The 23,869-nt window shown below is 38.5% G+C and overlaps 1 protein-coding gene across 1 annotated transcript; it reads left to right on the forward strand.

Annotated features, from left to right (window-relative positions):
• The first annotated feature begins 844 nt into the window (after positions 1-844).
• On the forward strand, positions 845-22,519 carry crfb2 (cytokine receptor family member b2). Its single transcript, XM_067517137.1, has 15 exons — positions 845-963; positions 1,466-1,596; positions 2,487-2,616; positions 2,847-3,022; positions 4,661-4,809; positions 6,798-6,954; positions 7,309-7,424; positions 11,742-12,482; positions 14,186-14,312; positions 14,684-14,816; positions 16,056-16,231; positions 16,376-16,533; positions 19,481-19,649; positions 20,542-20,660; positions 21,956-22,519. Exons 2-15 carry the CDS (start codon positions 1,548-1,550, stop codon positions 22,136-22,138), a joined length of 2,583 nt encoding a protein of 860 aa, XP_067373238.1. The 5' UTR covers positions 845-963; positions 1,466-1,547; the 3' UTR covers positions 22,139-22,519.
• The last annotated feature ends 1,350 nt before the right edge of the window (positions 22,520-23,869 follow it).

Consider the following 23,869-nt stretch of genomic DNA (forward strand, 5'->3'; position numbering starts at 1 on the left):
GAGCCGGGGATCGAACCAGGGGGGATTGATGGACGACCTGCTCCACAGTCGCCCAGCTCAGTTATATTATTCTCTGGGGCTACGCAGCTTCATTTGTGTCGGACGGAGTGGTTAAATATACAACTACAAGCGTCTGAGCCTGCAACTTGCTCCTGTTTGGTGTCTCAGCCTCAAATGATTGCAACTTTTTGCCAGCAGAGAATCTTCCAGCTGAACCTGATGTCTGATCTTTATCTGAAAAATATCTTGTAACTACACTTGATGAAGTGTGAATTACAAGTAAAAAAAAAAAAAAAATACACAGCACATACTGGAAATATGTAAAACACACAGTTACACATGGACAGAAAGGAGAAGTAACTATTTAGTCAAGTGACATTACGTCGTGAATCGGTAACCTCAAGCACAGGCTTCCTCCCCTTCTCTTCTATGATTCCTCTAGGTCACATGATTTTCTGTCAGAGACATTTTCGCGTGCTACCTTCAGGATCCACAGAAGAGATTATAATTTGCACAGAAGCCAAATTGAGAGACTAATGCAACCTTGTATCTTTAATACTAATTTTCGTAAATATTGCGTTCTATTATTTTGTCTGCAAAATTATGTTTTCATATAGAATCCTGTCAAGAGTATTTTGTTTTTATGTCGTATATTACCACTGTTACATATACATACACGGAAAGAATATACACAGCAAGCACTTATATGAAATAGCACTATGTACCAGTAATGCAACATATAGCATACAAAATATAATAAATATATTAGTGCTGGTATTTGTTGTTACTTTTTAAGGTGTACTTACTGCACAAATGGTCACGTCGTCAATTTGGAATCTAAATTTTACTGGAGGTCCACAAAAGCAGCAGGGAGAGCAGTTGCTGTGGCTTGTCTGTAGCGTGTTTCCGGGTCTGTGCTATTCCGTTAATATCAATGGAACATGGAAACGGTTCCCAGTGCAGGTAGCTGTATTGTTGTACATACTGTTTTAAAGTTTGTTGTTTGTTGTTTAAGGTTTGTTGTTTGTTGTTTAAGATTTTTTGTTTAAGATTTTTTTCATGCTACCTTGCATGAAAAAAAGAAACATTTGCAGCGAATAGGCGTCTTACGAAGAAGTAATGCTAAGTAACGCTAACATTAGTAGCTTTATTTTATTCTATTTTATTTTACTTTTTGTGGACGATAGTTAGTTTCATCGCACTCTGTTTAAATCAGAGCTTTCTAGCTAGCTAACGTCAATCGTAACGTTCTGTGGGAAATGAGTTTGTAATTTGAAATCTGTTGAAATGCAAGTCGTTGGCAAGGTTAAGCATACTTTACATTAGAAATAAAACGATAAAAGACTTATTATCAGTGGAAATAACTGTTATTTCAATGTCAAGTGAGTATCACAACGCATACAATATTATTCATTTACACATGTCTCCATTTGCTATATGTGAGGAAAATTCCGTGTAATTCCAGTTTGATTCTGACACACGGGGATAATATGGAAGTGAAGGCAGCTGAGTCCAAAGAGATGTGACCGCATGACTGTTTAGCTGTCATGACTGCTCTTATGTGGATGCTCACATGGCTCCTTCAGGTCCTTTCAGGTGAGTTCATAGTCAGTCTTACAGCCCTAAATTACAGTTACACGTAGATGGGAGGATTGAGATATGGTCCAACTTAAATAAAATATGTTTTTTCCCAAAGTCTCAGTCGAGGTGGCAGTTTTGTGACAAAATATCAAAAATCTCATATAATATTGGATAATATTTACAACAGGAAACACAATGTTGTGGCACTTCAGTTTTAGCCATTGTAAGGCACCTTTTAAATAATGAATAGAAGTTGCCAGATGAAGAAGAAGGTAGAGCGGTTGTCCACCAATCTCGCAGTTGTAGGTTCAATCTCCAGCTCCTCCGGTCCAACTTAGTTGCTCCCGGTGAGCGTTGGCCAGCTGCGTAGAAGCGTGTGTGTGTGACTGTGAGTGCGAATAGGTGAATAAGAAGCAGTATAAAGTGCTTTGAGTGCCAATAGGTAGAAAAGCGCAATATAAGTGTCAACCATAATCGTATTTTTTAATAATTAGTCTAAAACATCAGAGTCCAAAGTGAGGTGATTTTATTTTATTTGAGTTTATTTAAGTCAACGTCAAAACATACACAGAAAGAATCAAGATATTATTCAAAATCAATCTGTTAAGCTGATCCTAGTGATAGACACACTGTAAGTGTATAGATGTAGAAACTAAAATTCAACAGTAGCTTTCATCGTGATCCATATTTTTTATTTTATTGTTTAAATAAACAACCTTTTTTTTTTTTTTTCAAATTTTGGAAGGGATGGGACCCCATGATGTGTAAAATGGGTATATATGTGGACAACACTGTGTAGCTTAGTAAATGTGTATATAATATAATAATCCACACTCATAATGTCTGATTGACTGTCTCAACATATATACTTACATTTCTGTATGTCCTGTTTGTTTGTATTCCAGTTATGAGTGAACTGCCCAAGCCTGAAAAACTTAAAATTACATCAAAAGACTTTATCCACATATTAACATGGGAGCCTGGACAAGGGACACCCATTGAAGTCTACTATAATGTCACCATTACTGGAGACAGGTGGGTGTTATCCGTGTTTGTGTTTACACTGACAAGTTCTGGAGAAACTTTATACAATCAGTCAGTTGGAGTTTTCTGTTCGGCACATTTTATTTGCAGTAGTAAGTTTAAACCCTACAGCCTTTTCCTGACCAGTTTCTATGCAACATAATAAGTGCTCACAGTGGCTTTTGGTGCTAATGATTAAGAAAAGACTAATCGTATTCTTTCCCACCATTTTGGTACTCAAGGGATTCATCCTCAAAGTCTGTGGCAGGCTGCCAAGGTGTCCAAAACCCACTAGTTTGCAACCTGACAGAGGCCTTCAAGGACCAAACACAGAACTACTTTACACATGTTACTGCAATTCTGGGACAACAAACCTCACTTCCTGCTAACCTCAAAGGATTTAGACCCATGAGTGACAGTAAGTAGCACTAAAGTAAATCTAATAGATGGTTTGAGTAATGTAGATCGCATCCTGTTAGAGATCTTGCTGTCCTCTTTTAAACAGTCCTGCTAAAGTATCCCTTTCTCTTTTTTTTGGATTGTCTGTTATTATTCCATTGTAACAGAGAATATTCCCTTAATGTAATTTGTCAGTGAATATTCTCAGTCATCAAGGATTGGTTATCCGAAGATTTAATTATGTCAACCGGACTTCTTCCTTCGTTAAAAACGTTTGGTTGCTTGTCCAAACAGCTTCTTCAGTCTGAATAAAAGTTGCTAGGAGCAGTTATATCCCTCATCGTAGGCCTTTGTTCCACCCTGGCCTTCTCATTTCTCAGGCACTCTTGGTCAGCTCGCTCTGCTGAGATTCCGAGCAGACAAGAGCTGGACTTTACTTTGATAGGCAACACCATTCTAGACTAGGATTTTGACCTTTTATATATTTGATTTGTTTGCTGTGGTTCTGTGTTCAGTTGTTCATTTAAAGGTTTCATTAAAACGTTAACAATAGTAACTGTATTTTTTTTGTAACAAAAAAAACATACAAATAAGGCTTTTATCTAAACACTGAATCAAAAATCACTTACCAACACACAAACCATTCATAATTTCTAAATTACACTCAAATATAGAGCTCAAATTCGATCCATTTGAGAGCTATTTTCGAGCGGAAGAACTCACTCTTTTAAGGGAGCCAAGCCTAAAAAGCCGAATCTTTTTGCTGGTGCTCCCCATCAGTGGAGTGCAGTCTTAATCTTTCTGGGGATGGATGAAAGGGCAGCATAAAAAAACTGGAGAGAGGTTGTACCTGAGGCCTCATCCTCCGATAAGACTCGTCCACCCTAAAGACACCACACGTAAGGAGCAACGTCCAGTGCAGTGAAGAGTGTCAGAGCACTACATTGGAGAAACCAAACAGCTTCTACACAAGAGGATGGCCAGACTCAGCAGTGGACCTACATCGGAAGGACAAAGGACACTCGTTTGAGGATTACAATGCATTTTGCACAGGGAAGACAGATAGTATGAGAGAGTAGTATGTAAAGCCGTTCATGCTCACATAGAGAATCTTCCTCTCAGCAGAGGAGGAGGCCTCAGGCACTACCTGTCTCCCCTTTTTCATGCTGCCCTTTTATCCATCTCTAGAAGAGTATTAGTTGGTCGGTTCTGTCATGAACTTAAGTTTATATTGTGTTTGTGATTTTTCATTATAGAGTCCAACATAATAAAGATTTTTCTGGACAAGCGGTGTTAGATTTTTACAAAATTCAAGCTCTTACTGAAGCGTACAAAACCAAAATTCCCTCTGGAGCCAGTGTTTTGCTTGTTCTCTGGGCTACTGTAAAAACACGGTGGTGCAACATGGCAGCCTACATAAATGCGGGGGACACATTCCAATGTAGATATAAAATCCCTATTCTAAGGACATCCAATAATATTTTTTTTCAAGTAATTATATAATAATGAGAATATAATTATAAAAACTGTATTGAATTTCTGAAAATCAGTCCCTGTTAATTTTACATACTGCACCTTGAAAGTGATTCTGTCTTGAGATGGAAGCTTGAATTTGTGTCATTAAAGTATCTCTTCTATTCTTGTGCCTGTCATCCAGCTGAACTAGACACGCCACTGCTGACTGTGACACCATGTGGCAGAAATCTTTGTGTGGAACTTCAGCCTCCCGTTGAACAGCTCAGGGAGATTTATGAAAAAATCACGTACAACCTTCAGATCCAGAGTAAGGGTGAAGACAGAGTCCAGGTACTGTAATCACAGCCCTCATTAGACCACTGTTCAATTTAGCCTAATAAGATATGAAAACTCTGAAGCCAATTGTTGACTTATCATCAGATAAAATACTGTGCAGGCAACTCTGCGCAGGAAGTAAGAGCAGTTGTCCACCGCGCTACCTTCCTGCGCACAGCTCCTCCGGTCACATGTCGAAGTGTCCTTGAATCAAGACTCTGAACCCCAACTTAGTTCCTCCAGGTGAGTGTTGGCCAGCTACCCCATCTGGGTTTTTGTGTGTGTGTGTGTGTGTGTGTGTGAAGGGGTGAATAAGAAACAGTGTAAAGCGCTTTGAGTGCCAATAGGTAGAAAACCGCTATAGAAGTGCATTTACTGGTGTTTGGTGCCCCTAAAGCCCCCCTTTAGTGGCGCCAGGCAACACCAGGCTTCTACCTGAATGTTTTATCCAAAGTATTTTAAAAATAAACGTGAACATGTCATAGCAGTGGCTATGGAAAATTACTTGACAACCAGACACAGACATAATTACAGAATAAGAGATGTAAGGTAGAGGAAGCTGTTGTTGGTAATATTGGCCATTTTTAAATCAACCTTTTTTAAAAAACTGTTTCTCATTCACCTATGGAGAATCACACACACACACTCACACACCGATGGGGGAGCTGGCCTACATTTACTGGGAGCTGCTAAGTTGAGGTTCAGTGACTTGTTCAAGGACATTTTACATTTGACTGGAGGAGCCGGGAATAAAATCAACAACCGCTGTGATTGGATGACTGCTCTATCTTCTGAGTCACAATCGCTGTCAGAACTACAAATTCATCCAGTCCAAACATGTAGCCTCTTCTTATAGAGACATGAAAAGGAATGTTGATATCATATTACAAGAGAACAGGTATGTGTTTCATGGTTGACATACAATTGAGTAACAGATCTAACTCTTCAGATAATTCATAAAGCAATACATGAAAACCGTATCAAATCAACGGCTTTCAGCTTGTCCCATTGGGGTTGAACGTGTTCGGCACATTGATTTGACATGAGTTTTTATGCCGGATGCCTTTCCTGCATCAACCCTCCCATTTTTATCCGGGCTTGGGATCGGCACAAATGAGAGCATAGGTGGCTGGGCAGGGCCACACCCAGTGGGGTAGGATTTAAACCCACAGCCTTCTGCATCCCAACCAAAAGCTCTATCACTAAGCCACCAGACCCCCTACATACATGACAACAGTTTCAAATTGTTACAATTTTTTGACAACACGCATTCTTTTCTTCTGACAGCATTTTCTGAATCCTCATACCTGTTTCTCAAGTATGACAATGTATTCATGGCACGACAAAAGGAAATAGATGCAGCCAATGTCACTATTTTGTCCTTTTTTTTTTTCCTTTCAAAAAGGCATTCAAACCTTTCACTTTTGAAGCAAGCAGTGTAATGATTGCAAACACATGCTGCAATACAAAATTCTCCTTTTCCTCATATTCTTTGTATGAGCTGTCAGGGTCAGTTTTTCAGGGCAGCATCTTCTCATTTTGGTGCAGATTTGCCAATGGAGCCTGAACATGTAGCATGAGACATTATGATAATTTAATGTTACATAAATGGGACATGAATCCGTTACCCAAAATGTACATAACATGCTCAGTAGTCAGCCAACGAAGCAAATGCTTGGTTTTCATCTGAGTTTTTGTAATTTTTTTTTAAAAGCACAAAATACGATTTAAGATGAACCAATGAGCCCCCGAACTGCTTTATAGCCTGTCATTAGCATCAGCCTGTATTACTTCCTAGAAGCCACATTTGAAGAAAAGGGCCCTGCTGTAAAATGATATGAATATAATGAATACCACAACTATGATGCACTTATATCAACAGTCTCAACCTTGGCTTTCTGGAGTTGAATCTATGGGGGCAATGCTGTGTTTGTCATGTTGTTTCCTCTTTAAATCCAGTCTTTTACTAATTAAAAATCGGTCTGTGGTCTCTCTGTGTGTAGGTTAAAGGCATAAGGTCTCTGGAAAAACAGATTGTGGAACATCTGGCCCCTGGCAGACAATACTGTGTCTCAGTCTGCTTCGCAGACACGTTGGAGTCCAGACAGTCCAACTACAGCCAACCTGTATGTGCTTTTACCACTGGCATCATCCCTGCAGGTAAAGGTCATGCCTTGCACACATACCTTATTCTGGGTTACTGTGTGTTTGTTGGGCTCACTCTCCATGTGGGGTCAATTAATAACAATAATTCAAGGGAGGCCACAATTTTCTTATTGTCTCAGACCTGCTGCTGTTTTTTTTGTCTCTTGACTTGAATGTAATGATTTCTTTGCTATCTCAGCACAAAAATAGTTTCCATTATTTCAACTTTTAGTTCTAGTGTTTCTTAAAGGCTCTGTTGGGATTAAAGTAAGTCAGGGTTTCACCCTGAAGCCGCTGTTTTTCTGCTGTGGTTTTGTCAGCTTTGTGGTTTCTGCGTTATTTCTGATGACCCCTCTCTGCTCTCTGCAGACCCATGGATCTCAGCTGGGTTGTGTGTATTGGTGATCTTTCTTGTGGTTGTTGGGGTCTTCCTGTTCTCTACTGGCTTCATCTGTCTAAAAAGGAGGCCACTGCCATTAGTTCTGGTGAGTACAACTTACATTGCGTACATAAATACAGAAGACAATGGTGGGATTTCTTGCAAAGTACAATTTTATTTATTTTTTTTGTCCTTTCGGCTTATCCCGTGAGTTCAGGGTCGCCACAGGGCATGTTGATTTGGCACAGTTTTTTTTTTTTTTACGCCAGATGCCCTTCCTGACACAACCCTCCCCAATTTCTACTGGGCTTGGACCGGCACTGCACAGCTGGGGAGGGGAATGGGCTGTTAGGGGTTCAGTGTCTTGCCCAGGGACAAAGTACAAAATATGACAAATATTCTTAGACCCTGAACTCGAGGGATAAGCTGAAAGGACAAAAAAAAAAATTCTTAGACCTTAAATTAGGTGTAGATTAAGGGATGTCCTTTTGCCCTTTCTGCAGTCATGACTTTAAAAGAGATAATTTTAAGTATCACATGTTTCTCACGTAAAGCAAATGATCAATAGTGGAGAGAGAGTAATTTTGTATTAAAAGTAAATATAAGTATTAAAAGTCTATCTATTTAAATGAGGATGCTGACTTCTATCTGATATAATGCTTTGGACAGATTTAAGATATTGACAACTCCTAAAATTTACAAGATCATTTTAAGATGTCACTTATGTTGTTATTGGAATCTAAGCGACACTCGGAAAAACTGGATGTGACGACTCTAAGCTGAGTGAATAGGCCGTTCACCGTATTGTTTTTAGAAACATAAGTTGGCTTTCTGTGTTTGATATCTATGAATTAGTCTAGTGTGATGTGGTGTTGAACAAAGTGCATAAAAGCCTCAATAATATCTGCCCCCAAAATGGTAAATGTTCTGCACTTTTATATAGCACTTTTCTACCTATTGGCACTCAAAGCACTTTACACTGCTTCTTATTCACCCATTCACACTCACAATCACAATCACACACACACACTGATGGGGGAGCCAACACTCACCGGGAGCAACGAAGTTGGGGTTCGGTGTCTTGCTCAAGGACACTTTTGTTGAACCAACAACTGTGACATTGGTGGACAACCGCTCTACCTTCCTGCGCCACAGTCGCCCAAAATCAAATCAGCATTTTAAAATCCAACAGGAATTGAAAGTAAATCAGAGTGATAGAATTTGCCACTTTTTAACATTATTGATTCATTTTCTAATTTCTACTCTACAGTAAATGCTTTATTTTTAGTTCGACTTCAGGCAGTTCACACTAAACTTTTCTGAGTATAGTAACAGGAAAAAACAGCAGGGGAAAAATATTTGAGCAAGCTACATGCGCGTGCAATCACATGCACACACACACACTTAACACATACAGTTGAGTGAAATCTGTTGTTATTGTGGTCGATCTGTGGTGTAAGAAGAAAGATGAAGGGCCGCAGACAGCCTCGCTTTTTCTGCAACCAGATGGCTGATGTACTTAGTTTTCTTAGATAAGCGATCAGAGCTGAGCTGCCAGTGGTAGTGTCGGGGTTAAACGAAAAATGAAAGGAAGGCAAGTATATCTTTTATACCTCAGTACTAAAATGCTAATGAGAGATGTTCTTTGTGTTTGCATGTATCCAACTCTGGTGTGAACACTGTTTTGGTCCTAAATTTTCGTCAAATTTCAGCTAAATCTTTCCAAATTTTAAAATAAAAAATAAAATGAATAAAATCACACTTTCACGAGACTTCATGGCCTTTGCCGTGAAACTCAGAATTGAGCTTATGTGCATCCTGTTTCCATCTATCAGACGTTTCCGCAAATTGACTGGAGTCCACCTGTGGGAAATACAGTTGATTGGACAGGATTTGGAAGCGCATATACTTATCTATATAGGGCATCACAGAGCACAAACCAAGCCCTGAAGTCCAAGGAATTGTCTGTAGACCTCTGAGACAGGATTGTATCGAGGCACAGATCTCGGGGGAGGTACTGAAAAAGTCTTCTGCATTGAAGGTCCTAATGAGCCCAGTGGCCTCCATCATCCATAAATGTAAGAAATTTGAAACCATCAGGACTCTTCCTAGAGTGGGCTGGCCAGCCAAACTGAGCGATCGATAGACAAGGGCCTTAGTCAAGGAGATGACCAAGATTGTGACGGTCACTGTGAAAGAGCTCCAGAGAATGAGAGAATGGAGAACCTTCCAGAAGAACAACCATCTCTGCAGCATTCCATCAAAAAGGCCTGTATGGTAGAGTGGCCAGACACAAGGGATGACTGTGGCTCAGGAAGGTAGAGCGTTGTCCACCAATCTCACAGTTGTTGGTTCAATCCCCGGCTCCTCCAGTCACATGTCAAAGTGTCCTTGAGCAAGACACTGAACCCCAACTTAGTTGCTCCCGGTGAGTGTTGGCCAGCTGCATAGCAGCTCCCCCATCGGTGTGTGATCGTGAGTGTGAATGGGTGAATAGGAAGCAGTGTAAAGCGCTTTGAGTGGCAATAGGTAGAAAAAGCACTAAATAAGTGCAGAACATTTACCATTTACGAACTGCTTCTCAGTATAAAAAAAATGTTTTTGTAAATGTGTGTATAGATAGATAGATAGATAGATAGATAGATAGATAGATAGATCTATATACACACAGGTTATAAAAAAGATAAAAATCATGTAGTACTATAGAATTATAATAGTGGGAAAAGACTTCAGGACTTAAGTGTGTAAATGTGGTCTCTGGATTTTTTTTTTTAAATTGCATACGTGGTTTTTAAGAAGTAAATTCTTAGGAACGGGTGTTGAATAAGACTCATTCTGTTTCTCTCATAAATGATGCAGTAGTAAAGCCTTTTCTTTGAACGAGTATTAAAGCCTTTATTTTGTTAAAGCATGCTGTGGTATAAGGACCGTTTAAGATGTAGGTGTCGGTTAAGTTAACCTTTTATTATATGTGGCATTAGTCTCATGTGAGGGGGCTGTGAACACGCTGTTCATGACATTGGAAGTGGTTTCATGTTCCATTGTTATTGGCTTAAGTCAGCCTACCAGAGAGAGCTGTAAAGGGGAATTTCCCCTCATTCAAGAATGATATGTTGCCAAGAAATTCATTTGAAACATTGTAATTTTTGTCTTTGGTAATTAAGAAATAACTTTTTTTTTTTTTTTAAAGAAAATGGGGTGTATCAGACCCCCTTACATGACTGTCTCATACGTGAGGGAGAAATGAGTCTAGTGAGAAAGTGAAGGAAACAAAAGTTACAAAAAAAAATAATGTCTGCACCAGTGCTGCAAATCACCAAAGAGCCATACTCACCAAAATTGTGTTTGGAGAAAAAAGGGGAAAAGATGGATGAAATTAACTGTTTTTCAGCTCTAAATCATGGAGGTGTAGAAATTCTCCTTTTTGGTTTGCGTGGCAGCAGGTGGTACAAGAAAAATTACTCTGGATACTATATCCTGATGATCACAGTAAACATGCTCTGAGTTCGAGACACAACACAATATCTCAGAACTAGATGTTATCTGCAGAAAGAGGCTAAAATTTTCGATAAGCCTTTGCTTGTACAGTACAAGGTTTGCAAGTATTTGCGATATTTTGAAGGCCGTGTACTAAACAAAAACTCCTATTCTGTGGGTTTTAAGGGTTGTTTACAACATCAAATGTCTGCTATGTAATACCGATAATGTTTATGTTGATGTTGTCATTCTATTGCATGTATTAAAAGTAATGAGGCCACAGTTCAGTGTATGTAAATAGAAAACAGCTGTTGTGTTAAATTGCAATAGTTTATACAAGTGGATCAGAAAAGCATTAATAATTAATCAGGTAAATTCATAATGAATTCTGAATTTCTGTTTCCCACTTCACAGACGTGGAAATTTGTTAATACTGTAAAAGTGTTATTAATAGTATAATATAAATACTGGGATTTTGGAATTCTGAAATTACCATGTATTTAAAAATGCAATGTGATTTAAAGTTAAGGTGGAGTTTTTCCTCTCCACCGTTGCCTATGGTTTCCTTAATGGGGGTTTGTTGTTGTTTGTTTTTTTTCTCTATACATTTTTAGTCTTCACATTAATCTGTAAATTGCCTTGAGATTACTTTGTTGTGCATTGGCGCTATATCAATTGAATTCAATTGAATTTTAATCATTCAAAAAGCAATACATACAGTATCCTTTTACCCATAATAGTAATAACACCTGATATTGTTGAGTTTAGCATATAATGGAAATCATAGAAATCATACATTTAAGCAGTTAAAATGATTGATTTTATTATATTTTTTCATCGAGTTTGAAAAAATATAAAAAAACAACAAGTTGGACGTCTGTTCACCTGATGCACTGGTTTTAACTCCTCTTGTTTTTTCTCTGCTTTTTCTGTGTCTCTGTCCTAGACATCTATCCATCACACGGATGAGGCTTTGGTTAATGCACTGTTCAGCACGTCTTTGTCTTCCCTTGTAAATGTTAAACCAGCACAGCCCTCTACAGGTGAAAAGAGGCTCAAACAGTCATCGTCTGACGAGAGTGACGAGGAAAGTGAAACAGAGAGGATTAGTGAATCTTACAGACTGTGGGGGGGCGCTAACCGCCTGCCTCCCTCCTCTTCATCTTCATCATCTTTGCCAGCTCTTTTATCCCCTGAGCCTGTACCACAGCTTTTCATCTCTTCAGACCAAACGCCAGACTCAGCAGAGAAACATTCAAGTGTGGTACCCAACAACCTACTGAACAAAGACACAGACAGTAGTAGTAGTAGTAGACAGAGTGTAGCAACAATCAAGCAAAAGGAGGAAAAAGAGCAAATCGAGGAGGCGATGGTGTTGGGAGATGGTGGCAGCCAGAATGTGAACCTACTTACATTAACCTTTGGCAGACAGGAGGAGGAAGAGGAGGAGCAGGACTTAAAACCTAATGTTGCAAAGGTTGAGACAGAGGCTCCTTATTCTTCAGAGGAATGCAGAATCGTTTCGGTACAACCCTCACAAATTGGGGAAAGCAGGAAAATCATCGTAGAAACAAGTTCCTGCTCTACTGATGAGGAGGAGGAGGATGAGGAGGAGGAGGAGGAGGAGGAGGAGGAGGAGGACTCTGGATACATGAAACGTCCATGTACGGATGTCTTACGCACGTTATTATAGAATATTATTTATTAGATTTTGTCAAAATATCACGTTAGAAGCAGTACTGACAAGAAAGACTGAAATTGTCACTGTGTGAAGCTCACACTGAACCATAGATGGACTGTTTACCTGCAGTAATTGCTTTGTATACTTCTACAAAGCAATTACTGCAGGTAAACAAGAATAATAAATAAATAAAGCTACTAAGCTTCATTTTCATTTTTGTGCCGTCCCCCTAGGGAAAGAACACTACCTGTAATGAACAAATTTTTTACTGTTACATTATTAAATTAATAAAACAAAGTAATGATTATTGATCATTATGTTAGTAGCTGTATCATGGGAACAATGTACCATTGCTTGAAATGATGCTGTCTCACACCTTCAGGACTGTGTCTTTCCCTGTGTCAGCCTCCCTGCTATATCCATAACTTCCCTTTATGCTCCATCCGCTCTTACAGAATTGAGTTCTCTTTTGATAAGGAGTTTCTAGTCTTTTTCCACGTGTCGTTTTCTGTGTAAAAACCCTTCTGTTGAGATGCCGTTTGGCAATTATTTTACATGGACATATGTATGTACATATCATAAAGAGTGTTAACCAGTTTAACAAAATTCCTGAGGTTCGTCCTGAAATTGGAGTTGTACTGTATCACTGTTATATCCACACTTTTTTTTTTTATTTTACTTTGACTTTCCTCACGTCTTAACCCTGAATATGCACTGGTGTTTGTTTTTATCTTGTGATGTAAAGTTCTATAAATATGGGTTTTGGACTGCAGGTGGGGCCTATGTTTATTCTCAAGGTGCCGTGCAACAGCATCTGGACTTGCTTGACAGTTTTGTAATTTGACCTTTTATCTGAAAGGCTCAGTTAAATATCCGTCCTCACTGACCAGTTGGGAGTCCTCAGGTAAATTAATCTGTGCAATTATTAATTTATAAACCTACTGAGTTTTCCTCCCAACCCCTGTGGGTTCTTAGGATAAAAAGTAGGAAGGTTTGTGGTGATAAGTTCTCCACAACTTCAGTTATCCTCTTATCCTGGCAGGTATGCACCAGTACACCAGTAAAGAACAAGATCTACTTTCTGTGTTTACTTTTCTGTTCCAGCTTCAGATCAGAGTGAACCAAGACTATTTTCACTTATAATGTAATGATTTGTTTTGCTTGAATTTTTATATGTGCGAAAGAAAACCGAATGAAGTTACTAACTAGTTCACTGATTCATACCAGAGTACAATATTCAAGCTGTTAAACCTTTTGTATTTTGTTATATAATTAATTGATTAATTGTGCATTTGTGTGTGTATTTGTGACATTTTTGTACTTTTATACTGACTGTAAAACACCATTGCTTAGCTAAAAACACATTTCTTCAAAATAAAGCAACATTCTACGGTATGTTCTCTCTTGGATAACTGCAGTAAAAGCAGAAGCAAATCTTCCATGTGCACAAGTGTTAAAGCTTATTTGCTATAGAAACAGTCACCTCAGTACAAACAGGTATATGAGCAGAACAGCATATAAAACATTTTCTGGCTCCTGTGTGAAGTAGGTTGGGTCCAGCGACTGTGACACTAATATAGGAGGATTTGAAGACAATACACAGGGAGGGACTTGTGGGGAAATAGAAACTCAGCCCTGCACTTGATAACAAACTGTTCACTTCCCAACCCCCACACAAAGCCCCTGCTCCCTCCCATCCTTCTCTATAAGTTGTGTGCTCTAACCCAAAACCAAGCCGTGTCATTGCGACCCATAACACAATCCATGGAGGGATGATGGGGCTCTGGCTGCTGCTGCTTCTTCATTTACACCTTGGTAATGCTCCTAGGACTGAAGGTGGGGGGTTTAATGTTGAGTATATCATGTGTGTTATGCTCAAGTGCTGGTGAGCTAGTTAGTGTTGTAAAAGTGTGTGTGTGCATATATATATATATATATAATTTTTTATATTGTATATATATATATATATATGAATATAGATACATGGGCAAGTGTGTGTGTGTTGTGGCAGGACTAGTAATTCTGACTTCACAGCTACTGTTCAGAATGAGCTTAGGTTGTGAGTCATTTCGATGTAGGAAGTTTCTCTTTTATTAGTACAATAGATGCCAAGTTTTAAAATAATAAAGACCATTAGACAGAACAATGTCATTAAAAAACATCAAAGAACCTCTGTCCTTTATCTGTCTCTTTCTATCTGTCCACAGATGTGTGTGTGTCCCTCCCTGCACCTTCCAGCATCTCCATCTCTTCCTTCAACATGGAGCATACGCTTAGCTTCCTGCCAGGCCCTGGGACCCCCCCTGAAACCCACTTTACTGTCCAAATCATCCATCACAGGTATTTAGTCCACAACCTTTACAAATTGAAAGGGGAGATGAAGAAGCAGGTAATTACCATCAGTAAGGACCAGCAACCACAGACAAGCTATAAATAACAGAAATGCTGAATTATCAGATGATCTTCAGTTGATCATTGCGGTGATATATGCTAAGAGGAATGTTCTACAAGTTGATCACTGCATAGTTGTAGCCTCCATGAACTAGTCACGTTGCAGTTTACCTGTGTGTCTGTCCAGAATCATATTCTTATCAGTTCATCCATGAGTCCAAGTTTGTCCAAACATTTTATGCCTCCAACCAAAGGTTTCACCATCAGTGACATCTAAATGGTGGGTGCTAAAAGTCTATTTATGACTTATTTATGACTTTATGAAAACCTTTACTCCATCTTGGTACTTGTAAATGTTACTTACTTGTACTTTTGTAATTTAAAGTTTCATATTATTAAATCATCCATGATTTGTGGTCTTGTACTAGTGAGACATTTTTCCTATACCTAAAGTGGGCCAATGTAACACACATTCAAATTTGAAATAGTTATATTTTTATTTGAGTATTTCCATTTTCTGCTACTTCACGCTTGTACTACGTTTCAGATGTTTTCAGATAATAATACATTTTGCTGAAATACATTTATGTAACACAATAACAATCATCAGGAGGCACTTTTTACAAAGTAAAGAATTCTAGAGACAACCCCATGAAGCCCCCCCAACTCCGGGCATGAAAAACTCCCTTTGACAGAAAAGCCTCCAACAGAAAAGCAACCCAAGGGTGGACAAAATGTAAAAGTAATCAACATGCAACTTAGTCAGAAAAGGGGGCATATATACTGTAGTACTATAAGATTAGTACTATGAGGAGTTTGGATTTTCCTCTCCAAAATCAAAAGTTTGCTCTGCTCTGATTTTGCTTTGCTCTCGTCATAAGTTTCATATGTTTCATTTTTGTTTCTGAAGCAGCTTTAAGCCTTATGACTAAGCACTTTCCTTTTTCTGTAAATGTGAACTTGAAACTGTGTCATAACAAGCATGAATTCCTTTATCAGTTTGAAACATAAAACACAGTAGTTTGCCTTTTCTACCTGTGGAAATGTTACTCAGCACGTTGATATTTTTCCCTCTCGTGCTGTGGTCAGTTATGTTTTAGGATGACACACTAATCCTTCCAGTGTTCTTGGGTCATTCTTTTACACCATCTTTCCGTCCTTCTCTCCAAATTTCCTTTTACTTTGGAGGAAGAACTCGTGGAGACCAGTGACGGGCTGTTTGGAGCTGAGGGCAGGACAGACGTGTAACCTAACCAGAGTGTTCAAGGACCTGTATGACCATTACCGAGCTCGCGTTCAGGCTTATACACCCACGCAGACGTCCAACTGGACCTTATCAGCCTGGTTCCTACCCCTGTCAGACAGTGAGGCACCACTAACAGAATCCCACATAGAAGATTTTAGTTAGAGAAATGCACTAAACATGAATTATTGTTTATTATTGATGGCTGCCCATCTTTGTTTCTAAGAAAAGAAGTTATTTGTTGTGCGATCATTTCTCCCTGCAGCTGTGTTGGGACCTCCTGATGTGACAGTGTCTGGCTGTGGAAACTGTTTGACGGTACAGCTCAGAGTGCCTACGAAGGAGCTCCCCCAGAACCTGCAGTTAAAAGACCTCTACAAAAGAATTATCTTCCGTGTGCAAAGGACCAGGGATGGGGCACAGGTGTGTTTAAACCACCACCTTCACTATTTTTACATTTCTGGATGAATTGCCCGTGTGTAAAGTGAAAAGGCTCACATGTCGTTATATGTGTCAACATCATCTGTGCACAAACTAGAGTGTAGTTCAAACACACTGTCAAGTAGGAGGGTGCTATTACATAACCTACAAGAAAATGATTTTAATGTGAATGTTTAACTTTCAAATTAGGTTTGGTCAATTTGTATCAGCAGAAATCTGGTAAACTGCCCTAAGCTGTTTTTATTCTTCATAAATGAGATGCATGATTAGTGAAATGGAAGAAAGTACACTGGGTAACATAATTTGAAAGTTGTCCTTAGTAACAAATCCACAGAAATTATATCTCAACTCTGCAGTTCCCCTCGGAGAATTTTAGGGTTTTTCAGCTCAGTATTCTAGTTTTTGGTCAGTACCTTTACTGCTTAGTTACTTTTAGTGCCCTACAGGTAAGTAGGTATTTCTCTGTTTCAACATTTAATATGTTGTCTTTGTACTATTTACAATTAAGAATCATTGCACCATTGCATTTTCCAAATTTAAAGAGCTAAAGTATGACAGTCATGATGTTTGCTGCATTGGCCACAGACCAGTTAACTACTATTCTGCAGAAATTTATACCAGCTCCCCTCCAACTTTTTCTGGAGCACTGTGTGTGCATGTGTGTGTGTGTGTGTGTGTGTGTGTGTGTGCATGTTTGTGTGTTTGACATGTCACAACAGGAAAAGGCACAGGTGTACGAGTCCCTAGCTCACTCTAATATTTAAACAGCAACGTCACTGTCAGTAACCTGGTTTTCCTGCTATCTCAATATAAAAATGTGAAAAAATCACTAACCCAAATCTGAGTAGATCTAACCATAAAGTGGAGAGTGAGTGTATATGTGTGTGCAGGTATTTACAAATACTGAGATGAATACGTTTAAAATATGAGCATAATATGCTTAACATGATTACAGCAAATTTCTGCACATCTGCAGGTTTTTGTTGCGTGTTATATGTCAGGTTGCATGTGTTGAGATATGATCTATGATATGACCAAGAAATCAAAACAGCAAACCCATCAGGCCTCACTTCTTGATCTATTTGAAAGACTAATATAAATAGGAATACTGAGCAAAACACAGGCTGCATAAGCTCAGCTTTGGTTTCCTCAGATGGCTGACGTTTTTTAGCAAGTGTGGTTTTACCCACTTCTTCCTTTCACCGGCTCATATTTGCCGGTGTTCGAGGAAATGCTCAACCTGATTAGAAGATCAAAATAATTTTTTACATCTGTAATTTTAATCTTCTCACCCACATTTTTTTAAATGTACAGTATACAGATGTGAAAAGAGCTGATCAGACCAGACAGCAGAGGCTAAAAAGGAGAAAGTGATGTACACAAAAACATAATTCTTGTTCCTGCTTAAGTTCAAATCTTAGAACTTCAGCCTGTTGCTTTGCATTTCCTGAGCTGAACACCTAGTGTGAGGCAGCTCTTTCTGGAGAAAAAAACATTACTTCGACACAGAACGTGTATGCATTTCTAAAGAATAAGCAACATTTTCTTTGAAATTACACGTACCAGGAAGTCATGTGAAAGGTGCGAACAACAACGAAAAAAGACCAGCACATAACACAAAGAAAAATCAGTAAAGTTCCTACTGTACATAAAGAACAAGTGACAGAACAAATAGGTGCTCATCAAAATGAATAACAGAAATGAAACAAAGGCTGTCTTCCCCTTTTTTAAATACAGTTTAGTATATAGTGTTTGCTTTATAATAGTTTGTGAAGCGTGAAATGGTTTGTTTCACCTGATGAGAACAGATAAGTGAGGTTCAAGGCAATTTGTCCCACAGAGGATTCTCATTGGGCCTATTTTCAAAAAAAGTTTATTTGTTCGCTCTGATAATGTATTTATATATGATGATTATACAATAGTTTTCCTAATAAGGATCAGAACAAACTAGCTTTTAATAAGATTTAGATTAAGATCAATTCAACAGGGCTGCTAAAATGGGAAGCTAAAAGCATGTTATGTTCAAATCCACTGGGAAACTGCAATGCAAATGCTATATGACATGGCAATATGATGAACTATATCTCCATTATACAGTCACTTTCATTATACTTAAGTCATTAGAGTGTTCTGAGTATAAATCTCTTGAATTAGTATATATTATTTCGTTTATTTAATTTCAACCTGTCATCAAAACTCAGCCCAAATGTTGTATGGGCTGGTTGGGACCCAAAAGCAGAGGCAAAGCGAGTTAAAGTCTGTCAAGGTTTATAGGTTATGACAAGGTAAGAAACTTTAAGAGGTGACAGAGCCAGATAAGTAACTTCAAAAGATAACAGAGTCTGGTAAGTAAGTTCTCGATAGATAAATTGGTGGTAATGGCATGAAAGCAACAAGAAAGTCTTTGACAATGAGTAGTGAGAGTGACAGAGTGAGTCAGTTACCTTGGGGGGACAGTCTGACTGCAGGAGCCAAAGGTAGTGGTGAGGCTTGGTTGGCAGGTCACCTGAGGGCAGGAATCTTGGGAGACAGAGATGCTTTGGTGGGGCCCTGATTCTTAAGCGTGGATATGGGATGTAGCTGAGAAGAATCTTAGGTGTGCGTGGGGTTTTTTGTCCAGCACACTTAACTTAGAAAATATCCCATCTGTTGTATCTTGCACCTTAACTATTTCATTAAAAGGAGAATCCTACATGTCCTATTTTGCACTTGTGTCGCATGAAAAGGAATAATTTCTTCCCATAACTATGTGCTTTTGTATTTTCTCCCTGTCTTTTAATTGTTTGCTTGTTTTGTTCCTCATATTGTAGGTCACTTTGCTTGTGCCAAAAAAGTGCCAAATAAATAAATGTAAATGCAAATTATTCATAGAGTGAAGCATTTTGAATTTCCATGCTCTTCATCACCTGGTTTGTCTCTTGTATTTCAGTTCACACTGACACTGGATTACGAAGAGGAGAATGTGATTACATACTTGCAGTCAGGGGTTGAGTACTGTGTGAGCGTCTCCGCAACAGGATCAGTCAGCTCCAACCCTGTCTACAGTAAACCTTACTGTGCCTTCACCAGCCCTCCTTCAACCAAGAGCTCATGTACATGTATGTCACTGTTGTTTCACTCTATATGTGCTGTCTACTAGAATCCTGAATTGATTAGGTCAAGCCATCACCAGCTCCCATGGCACCACCACCATTCGTACATTGGTGATAGTTCATGACCTCTACGTTGCTCTCTGCAGAGCTCGTGTAAACATGAAGCATCACACAAAACAATGATTCAAGCGAAACAGTCTCCTCTTTGTGCAGAAATGTGTTCTAAAATTCAGTTCAGCAGTCCACAAATCACAAATACTATCTAAATATTATACTATTTATCTAAATATCACAAATGATCACTTTCCAGAAGATTAGTAATTATTTAGTAATTAATTTCTTATTTGTGATATTTAGATAGTATAAAATATACTTTAATATACAAATAGACAGGTTAAAGTATATACTGTGTTAAAGTAAGACAAACCATTATTGCTGAAAACTTACTGCTGCCTTTTATTCTGATATACTGTGTAGAGGTTTTCTGCTGTCAGCCAATCAGGTACCACGTGCTACAGCCGTGTTTATTGATGTAGGATTTGTTATAACTGGGAGTAGTAGTCTCTGTTGGTGAAGAGGTTTTATATACCAGCGAGACAATGACATATTATCCAGGGATATGTTTGAAACCTTTCAGATGCCAAAACTAATCACAGCAGTTTGAAAAAGTCAAAGACAGGACTGGACAACTCTAGAAAGTTACTTTTGAATCTTTGGTTGTGACAATCTAGACACTCCCCTAATTCAAATGTATGAGCAGCAGGGCTGTGATTTTTCATGCAGTGTGAAAACCTCATGGAACTATATTAGTAATTGGTTTACTAATATATAAGTGTATATTCCAGACACATGTACAGTATGCTGACGTACAATTTGTCACTCTCCCCTTGTTTCACAGTGTATGTGGTCTTAGGCCTGGCGGGTGTATTCTGTATGCTGGGGTTCCTCATCATTGGATTGCTGATTTATGGTGGTCAGATGAGTTTGAAGCTTCCAATACACCTAACCAGAAGACTGGTAACTGGTCCAATCCTGTGTGCCAGGACTCTTAAACACAAAACACACATTGTACATGGAGGGCAAATAAGTAACAAAGATGATGTGTGTGCATGTGCGTGTCTGTGTGCGTGTGTGTGTGTGTGTGTGTGTGTGTGTGTAAGTGTAGGAGGCAATGAGGAGTGACCAAATATAAAAAAAATATAATAAAAAAGTTAATAAGTAAATTGTTATTACGATTATCATCATTGCCACGTCACCATTAATGACAATAATGATAGAAATGCCACTAGACAAAATAACGATAGTAACAACAATGTTGCACTGAGTTGCTCCCAGACCCTAACAGGACAGAGATGACCCATTGTAAAGCTCCTTGCTGAAAGATAGCAGATATCAGAGGTAAACTGAGACACAGTACTGACCCAGTGATGGCACTTAATGAGAAGTCAGCAGATTGCAGTCAGATTCTTTCTCAGAGAACACAGAGGTTCTTATTTTCCCAGCATCACTGTTGTGATCCAAAGTTTCCCAGCAGGCTGACGGCTTTAAGTAGAGCAATGCTGCTTGTTCGGCTTTAACTTTCGAAACATCTGCAACTTATCTCGTGTGACTTGAAGATGTCACCTTAAAGGATGATGTCAAAATTGTCAGACGTATATGTCTGGGAGCGTCTGGTAGTTGAGTGATTGAGGTGCACACCTTATAACTGAAACATCCATATTTTGTCAAATAATAGCACAAGAAGCAGAAACAAGAAGCTACAGACAAGATTGGAAAGTCAGAAATTATGAAGAGACAGACATGTTAATGCTTTGAGTCTTTTTATGATTTGCTGAATGGTTTACAGTACAACCATCTTAACATTTTATGGAATAAATGTTGTTCTAATGTTTTAATTATAACAATAATGAAAACCATTTTGGACATTGTTTTTGCTTGTGCAACAAACATCTTTAATAAACACTATCAATGGTAACACAGGCTTTAAAATATATATACATAATCAAAACTACACATACACTCACTCAGATTAGCAATTCAGTGGTGCTGTAACTTCTGAAATGGCTTTAATTTGCCATGTCGGGCTGCTTAACCCTCTACTGCTGCCAGTGAACATGATTGACTACAGTTGGCTTCTCTTTGCCAACATAAAAAGGGTTTGTTCGGCAGCACTCACTGGGTAAACAAAGATCAAGAGGCTCAGTGCAGATCTGAAAAAGGATGTAGATTTGCACAAGATTCCACTTTTTAGAGTCATTCAAGTTTTACATAGGCTAAGTGTGAATATCTCTGTCACTGTCTCTTATCTCCAGTCATACATCCTCATCCAAGGCCAAAAGCGTGGAAGTACACGGCCTGAACTCTCAGGCCCCTTCTCAGCCTCACAGCTACATGAAACAGGCTCTGCCAGCTGCCTCCTGACTGCCCACAGCCCAGTTGAAGCAGTGAACAGCTCTGAGGTGGAGGAGGAAGATTGTGGACTGGTACCAAATTAAACTGACGGAGAGAGACAGGATCAGAGTGTGCTTAGGTGGAGTTGTTTTGTCTGACCGGTTTTGAGAATTGGAAAAGTTTGACAGTACGTTGTGAGAGTGATTTTGTTTGTTTTTTTTACATTTCTATAATTTAGTCTTGCTCAATATTTCCTTTTTCTGATTTTGCTTTAACTCAGAGAACAACTGAATCATATGAGATGGAACAGGAACTGTGACTGAACACCTTAAATATACCTGAATTTCAACATGAAATGTGTTGTTATATACAGTATTATCAGATATTAACTTGCTTTTCAGGGATGATTAATGTAATTACAGTTATTTGATTTTTAGTTTTTTAAACAAAAATCAAATTAAAATAAACTAACAGGTTGGAGAATTTTTATTAGTCCATCGTCTCTTATTAAAATCTATTTTGAATTTGTAGAACTTTGTTTAGCTCCAACAATTCAATGTGAATATGCCCACACGGACATTTTACCTATGGTGCAGGAGGTAGAGCGGTCGTCCACCAATCCCCCCAGTTGCTGGTTCGATCCCCAGCCACTCCGGTCACATATCAAAGTGTCCTTGAGCAAGACACTGAACCCCAACTTAGTTGCTCCCAATGAAGGCCAGCTGAATGGGTGAACGAGAACCAGTTCAAAGTGCTTTGAGTGCCAATAGGTAGAAAAAGGCTAAATAAGTTCAGACCAATTTACCATTTATTTAAGCACAATGTAATTCATATTTCTCTGAGTCCTGACAGAAAACAATATCTCAGCCCAGCTGTTGGTGGTTTAAATTATCTCTAAAGTCCGTGCTGCTGCTCATTTGCTTATCATTTAATGCATTTTCCTAAGTGATTCAGCACTGCATCTGAATTAATTGCCAACCTGAGAAAACTCTGATTGTATATTTACAGGCTGAGCAGTACAAGGTTGTTTTTATTTAGTGTTATTCCCGAACATACAGTAAAAAAAAAAAAAAAAAGGAAACAAAATGTAGTAATATACTAGAGTCCAGGAGCCAGAGAAGATCTGCACTGCACTGTGTCATCATCTTGTGCTTCATCTTTGTGATTAATTAATTCTCATTTTTGTTTAACATGGGTAGAGTTTATCACCAGTATTACTAGAACCATTCACAAAGGCTCTTGTCCTAGTCCTCTAGATCCCCCATCCTCCAATGTCTTCTATAAAATAGTACCTCAAATTTATTTTTATTTTATTATTCTCTATATTTCAGAGGAATATTTTGAAAAATTAAGACAAAGAATCTCACAGCTGTTCAGGATTTACTACAGTAAATCCTACACAAATTACACAGCAGTAAAAATTATGTTTACATTTTAATGTATTACCAGGCATTTTAATAATTAGTATATAGCAGTGTGAGGGGTCACAGCATAATGAGTTATAAAACAATTTTTTTTTGCTAGGGCTTGTGTGGAATGTACTGCTTTTAGTAAATCACGTAAAATGTTGCATGTCTTTTGTTTTGCTAAAAAGTTGTTTAAATAATTAATTTCATGGAGATGGGAGGAAATAAAGAGAAAATTAAATTGCAATAGCAAACAACAGTATTTGAAAAATCTAATAGGTATAAACACATGAACAGTTTTTATGTGGCTCCGTGGAGGATCTGTTAAATTTAAATACAGTCATACTCCCAAATGTAGTTTCACCACTACTGACCTATGAGAAAAAGTCAACTCAGTCACAGGAAATCTGACAAGATGACAGTTATGTT

Source organism: Channa argus, chromosome 9, assembly GCF_033026475.1.
Source record: "Channa argus isolate prfri chromosome 9, Channa argus male v1.0, whole genome shotgun sequence".
Lineage (NCBI taxonomy): Eukaryota > Metazoa > Chordata > Actinopteri > Anabantiformes > Channidae > Channa > Channa argus.